Raw genomic sequence first — 6798 nt, forward strand, 5'->3', positions numbered from 1 at the left:
TGTCACTATCAGAATGTGTCCCTCACAAGAGCACGTGGACACTGTGTCCTCGACACCGAGGCCACCTCTGGCCTGTCACTATCAGAATGTGTCCCCCACACCACGCTCTCCTCCTTTGTCTCCATCTCAGACTTTCACCCAGCAAACCTCCTCGTCCCCTGTCTCTAAAGGATCTCACCTCCTCTAGAGCACTGTTCTCCTGGTGAACACATCTGAGTGATTCTCTCCTTGGAGGAAAGGGCCTGTTGGCCTGTTTGGCTGGCTACTGCAGTTGCCACAGGTTTCTTTCCCTTAAATCTGTCCTTGGTAGCTAACTCTGTGTTAAGCATCAGGAGAAACTAATATCCCCCACCATGGTCCTGCCCCTCCCATGGAACACTGGGTAAGAAAAATATATGAAAAAATTGGGGGTGTGGGAGGATGGTCTAACTTAAAATTAGCTGGAACAGTGCTACTAATTCCTTATAGGATAGAAACAGTAAAACAAAGTATGGACATGAACAGGAAGATGAGAAAAGGTCATGACTGAAGGGGAGCAGTGAGTCTGGACAGAACAGGACTCTGAGCGGAGGGTTCAGGATAAAACCCTCATTAAATGGCAGGAGGGTTCACAGGAATAGGGCATATTTGTTAAGGGTGAGAGATAATGAAGATTGGGATACAGGGTGCTGATGCCCTGGTCCTTTATGTTCCCTTCAAATTCATGTTGAAATCCCAACGCTCAAAATGATGGTCTCAATAGGTGGGGCCTTCAGTAAGAGAGTGGATGGACTCCCTGGCGAGCACCATCAGCGCCCTTGTTATAAAGGAGCACACAGAGCCCCCTTCCAGCTCTAGTCCTTGGGGAATGAATGGCATTGTGGGTACATTTTATCCCACAGGTCCCAGACGTTGAGACAGACATAGACTCATGGAGGCAGAAGAGACACAGAAGAAGGACCAGAAGGGAGTCTTTGGGAATAACCAAACACAAAGTTAGAGTAGAATAAAGTGAACCCCCTCCCCCAAAAAGCACACTCAAAAATAGCACGGGATGTGTCCTGCTCCCATGACCCCATGAAGTAACTTCAAAACAGAGGAACAGGTATACAGCTTCGAAACAGGGTCTTGAGGACAGAAGAGGGGAGGTTAGGTTTGGGAAGCAGGGGTTCTCAGCAAGTTCAGGAACAAGGAAGTAAAGTTGGGGAACCACAGAGAGAGGTGACAACCCGGAGCAGAGGCCACATTTGGAGGAGATGGGCAGCAACAGAAGGCACCAGGGTTAAACCTAAAGAAGAAAAATCCAGTGAGGGAAGGATTGATAGACAAACAAGACAAACCAAAATGAGAGAGGTGGCCAACAGCAAAGAAGGATGGAGAACCACCAGCTCCTGGCCAAAGACTTATGGTGTGTGAGCGCTGCGCTCAGGAAGGGCAGAGGCTGCCCTTTGCAGGAGGGGTGAGGCGAGCATGGGCTGGGATTCTGCAAAGGTCAAGGTAAGGACAAGAAGAATGCCAGGCAGAGGTGTAGCACCTAAAGCAAACCGTCAGAGATTGCCACAAACTTCTGAACAAGTCTAAGACACTAACCTGAACTGCTGTACCCACCAAGTCAAGTCCCCTAGGCATGCTGTTTCATTCTCTATAAGATCAGGGAGATGGGGGCAGACTGGGGACTGTTTCCTAACTATCTCAACCTACCAGGGACCAAAGATGGTCTAATGTGTTGTTTCTTTCTTTGAATAGTCTCTTGTCGGCCTCTAAATCTTTTCTAGAGGTTATATATACACGTATATGTATATATAACCTTTCTCTGCTTATTCTAAACGTTTCCTCAACACCCAAGACCATGGTGCACATGTAGAAAATGCTCAGCTAATGAGTTTCTGAAACAACAGAATTTCCCAAGTCTCAAGGCCCAAATGTGCCCCTTGTCATCCCTCCCTCTCACCCAGAGGCTATCTGCAGCCACCCGGTGCCCCGTGCTGTCATCCTTTCTTCGGTAATCCAGTCTTGATTTTAAAGCAAAAATTAAAATGTATCTAAAGTCGAAGTACAAATAAGGCAGAATGTCAAATAAATTAGTGTCCTGGGTGTCTAAGATCCTGCCCTTCCTGCAAAGTGCACATGCTGATTTCTAAGTTTTGTTTTGTTTCACTTTGTTTTTATTTTTAACTCTAATGACTTATTCTGGGCAATGAGGAAGGTGTCCCATCAGTTCCTTGAGAAAGTACCATGGAGAACTTTTATCTTAAGCTTTCTGTGGTTTCATGACCGAGGAAGAAAAAGGCACAAATGTCCACAGCTCGCTAGATCTGTGCATCTGAAGGAAGAGCCCGGGATTCCTGTCTGCTGGGAGGAGGCACTGTTTCACATGAGCAATCTTCCTGCACCCCGACAAACCTGGGCCAGGCAAGTCCCACCTGACCTTCACACTGACCTTCACAGCACTGCTCACTGACCTTCACACTGACCTTCACAGCACTGCTCACTGACCTCAGGGGTTTCTTTTCACTGCTAGGAACTGATGAGCAAGTCCTAAGATGTTCTCTGTCGTGATGCAGCAAGGTGGGAAAGCACAGGAAGAAATCCTCCCATGAAAGAGCTCCTCTTGCAAGGGCTCCCAGCCTCACTAGTAGAATGATCCCTGCAGCCAGGACCCAAATTTAAAGTCTCTTCGTGTGCATAATACTGACTGCCTGAGCGTGTTTCTAGAGGAGCTCAGCTAGTCTAACAATGACGAAAGAAAAAGCAAACGGCTGAAAACGTAACCAAGGTCATTTAGTAACGCAGACTTTCTTAAGTCGAGGGCATATCTTATACCTTCTATGAAATTGTAGAAGATTGCTTGAGAAAAAAAGTAGTGTTGGGCTGGCAAAATGGCTCAGCAGGTAACCGTTCTTACTGCCAAGCCTGGCAACCTGAGTTCGATCCCCAAGATCCACAGGCTAAGAGGAGAAAACTGACCTCTTCAAACTGACCCCTGATCTCCACTAGAACACCAAAGAGTATGTACACACACATACACACACCAAATACATAATAAATGGTTCCTTTTTTAAAAAAAATGATCTATGTTTTTAAATACCAAATTCCAGGTCATCACTATATTGAAAAGGCCATAAAAGTTTTTAAGATAAAAGAAGCCACGCATCTCAAATCATGCATGCGTCTGGACATAATGGGTGAATCCACTAGGTGCTATCAATTAACTTTATGATAGGATTCATGTGTCCCAAGTGTCAGGCACATCCAGAGTTTACACAGCATCTTCTCAGTCCCTGTAAATATAAACAGATCAGAGCGAGCACGTCTCCAGCTGGCAGGGAAACCACCCATCACCTGCCGGGAAGGAATCTTGGCAGACAACAAAACCAGCAACAGCAGAATGGAAAGGAGACAGGAACCGGACTGATGGGCTAACAGTTCTCACAAACGAAGACATCCTTGAGGGCAACAGAGAAGACATAACTCATGGAAAGGCTCCATTAAAGATGTCACCTATGACCCTTAGTAATCATCTCAGACCTCATTCAGAAAAGAAAAGGGAAGGCACTGTGGCTTGAAGAAAGACACTTCAATGTGCTGGAATGCAGAATCCAAATCCAACTGATGAGATAATAATCAGGGCACGCTAATCAGATTCTGTGAATGTCTGGTCCCCTGCACGGTGATGGTGTCCCCAGGACTGACTGTTTTTATCTATAATAGCCCTGTCTATTACTATCAAAAAGTCCTCAATTATAACTATTGCCTCAAGATATGCAGCCTTAATGCTCCTTGGTACGTGTGCCTTAAAAAAAAACAACAACAACAAAATGGGGCTGGGGTGTGCTTGTCTGGCACACACAAAGCCCTTAGTTCATTCCCCCAGCACACCATCAACCGGTGATGAGAGTGCACGCCTGTGATCCCTGTGCTCAGGAAGGTGAGGCAGAAGGATCAACAGAACAATGCTATCCTCAGCTACAAACCAAGTTCAAAGCCAGGCTGAGGGTTAAAAAAAAAATGAAGCCAGGTATGGTTAATCCTGTAATCCCAGCAATCTGAAGACTGGAACAAGATCTCCATGAATTCTATACTGTCCTATGCTACACAGGGAACCAGCCTAGGCTAGCAAGTGAAAACTTGTATGTATGTATGCATGTATGTATGTATAAATAAATAAATGCAAAATTGAATAACTCATATTGACATTTGCACATTTAAAAAATGACCGGGGGTGGGGGAGTTGAGGATAGTGAAGGAATGGGACACTTGCCTTTGCTAACCTTATTAACATTATTGCACCACCAATATGCTCAGGTTAAAGAATAAAATGGACAGGACCCAGGGCAGCAGACAGGGGAGCTGGGAAAAGACTTACAAATTATCATATTAAAATCACAAGCTAAGAAAAAAAAAAGCTCCTTTAAGATACACATGGCACATGTACACATGCACATGCTCACCCACACGCTCACGCACACACACACACACACACACACGCACACACACACACACACACACACCCTGCTCCACAGTGCTACTCCTTCAAGGTCATTTATCATCAGCACAACAACCTACCAATGTTTTATTAAAAGAAGAATCTCAAACTAGGACTGCCAGGTCTTACTCAAGTCCCACTTATCAAAGGTGTTGTTCTGGATGACAGGCAGCTGTTAAGTGACAGAGTTAAGAGGACTTTATATGTGGAAAGGAAGAAAAAAAAACCTACAGGCAAGCACAGTACCTCAGTCCCCATTAAGCATTCTGATAACAGCACCTCCATAAGCTGGGCTTAACATTTAAGCCTGCAGGGAGCCCTTGAACGCACAAAACCAGCCAAAATTTCCTGGCTAATTTTAACCCCGTGGAGTGTGATGCAAACTGAATTTTTAAAGCCATATAGTGTAGTCTGCCTAAAGAAGACATCCCTTGGTTTTGGCTATGGCTTGACTTGTTGGAAACAAAAACGGAACTTTTAGACAATTGTCCATTAAGAAATGTAATAAATTATATGGCTAGAAGGCTTCAGATACCCTCATAAACAATGTCTTAGTGAAGATGTTCTCTAAAGGTCTGGGGGCGGCAGATGTGGCTCGGGTTAGTGTTTCCCAGTGGACCCAGAGCTGCACTCCCAGCCCTCTCTGGAATGTCTTCATGTGCAAATGACCCCCACAAATACTACTGAAGAGCAAAAGGGACAGGGGAATGGGCTTCTAATGCTACCTCCAGATTGTCTGCAAACACAGCGACATGATTTCACACCTAAAAGTTATCTTCTAGTTAATATTTCAAAATTTTCCTATCTGTGGTGTTTTCTGTGAATATGGAAGGGACTGCACCAGGAAGTGGGATGTTTAAAGTCCTGGGAAGAAATCCCAGCAGAAAATGCAGTCTTGGGTTGAAATCCAGGAATCCTGTCAGGAGGATATTCTCGAGAAAAGAGGAGAGGCGGGGAAGGACCGAGGTGATGAGATGAAAAGGTGAATTGGATTGTTATTAACACGAAGTTCCTGTGTTTCTTTGGTCCATAGGGGCTCAGTCCAGGTTTGGAGGTGAGCAATGGGCTTGGGCTGGGAAGTATCTGCAGTGTTAAGTCCGGGAGGAAGCAGCAGCGCCAAGAGGCACTTAAGGAGAAGGAATTTTATTAGGGTAAGGCCAGTCTTTCCCTGCTTATTACCCAGTGTGGAAATTCTAAGCAGCCACCCTCACCTTGCGCGCGCACGTACACAGACACAGAGACACACACACACACTCGCTTGCAGGCACGCACTTTGCTGCACTCAGTATTCAATAAGCCAGCGTTTAAGAGAACGACACCACACGTTCATGATTCCCACCCTCCGTAAATGCTTTCATGCGGCACGCACACACACACACGTACACACAAACACACACACACACACACACACACACACCACGGTTCCCATGTGCTCTGCAAGCTGTCGTCGCAAAATCACCACGGCACCATGCCGGGAACCGTGGGGTCCACCAGAGCAAGCCCTCGTGTCTTTGGTATCATCCTGACTTGAGGGCACCCTCAGGGCAGCCTCCTCAGTCCTGGGCCACTCACTATGTGAGCTATGCCAAGTACGCGGATTGCGATGTCCTCGCTCTGTGACAGCGCGCAGACTCAACCCCAAAGCCCCAGGGACAGCGACAGCTGAAGTCCCCACGCTCCGCGCGCCCCACCGAACACGCAGCTCTGGACCCTAGCCTGAGGCCGTCGGAGAGGTCCCTGGCCAGTCCCGGATCCCGCAGCTAGATAGAACCCTCCCGGGTACCTCCCGCTGGCTAGCCACGCTGTCACTGCACGGGGTTCCCTTGGTTTTCCACACGCGCTCACAGACACGCGTCTTGCCCTTCCTAGGCTCGACACGCACACCTGCACACGTGTGGCGATGCGGACCCCTCCAATATCCCCGGGGCGCCTCTGGCCCCGCAGCCGGCTGTCACTCTACGGACACCCGGCTGGTGGCTACCAGGGCGCCCCTTCCCGTGGGAGGACGCGCGCCGCGACATGGCACTTACAGTTCTCAAGAACTGGATCTCGTCCTCGCCTTCGCCCGCATCAGCCATGGCTCCGCGCTCCTGGCCCGGCAGGCTACGGAGCCCTGCGGAGCCCGGCGACCGCGGCCACTCACGCTGCTGCTACTGCTTCTGCGGCTTCTCTGAGCGCTCTAGTCACTGCCACCCGGGATGCTCTAGGGGCTCCAGCGGCTGCTACCTCAGGTCGCTGCCCCTGTGGCGGCCACAGCCGGGAACTGGAGGCGCCCCGGGGCCGCGCTGCTGGTGCCGTGAGCCCGGCGGTCCCCCTGCAGCGCGGCGGAGGCG

General features: G+C 48.5%; 1 protein-coding gene across 3 annotated transcripts in view; it reads right to left on the bottom strand.

Moving 5' to 3' along the window:
• Positions 1–6792, bottom strand: part of Ryr2 (ryanodine receptor 2) — a 574535-nt gene extending 567743 nt beyond the window's left edge. For all 3 annotated transcript variants that reach the window (XM_026788350.1, XM_026788349.1, XM_026788348.1), the window contains exon 1: positions 6496–6792. In XM_026788350.1, coding sequence (XP_026644151.1) covers positions 6496–6543 — 48 coding nt within the window. In that variant the 5' untranslated portion in view covers positions 6544–6792. The remainder of the gene's footprint in view (positions 1–6495) is intronic.
• Between the last annotated feature and the right edge of the window lie 6 nt (positions 6793–6798).

Source organism: Microtus ochrogaster, unplaced genomic scaffold (assembly GCF_000317375.1).
Source record: "Microtus ochrogaster isolate Prairie Vole_2 unplaced genomic scaffold, MicOch1.0 UNK2, whole genome shotgun sequence".
NCBI lineage: Eukaryota > Metazoa > Chordata > Mammalia > Rodentia > Cricetidae > Microtus > Microtus ochrogaster.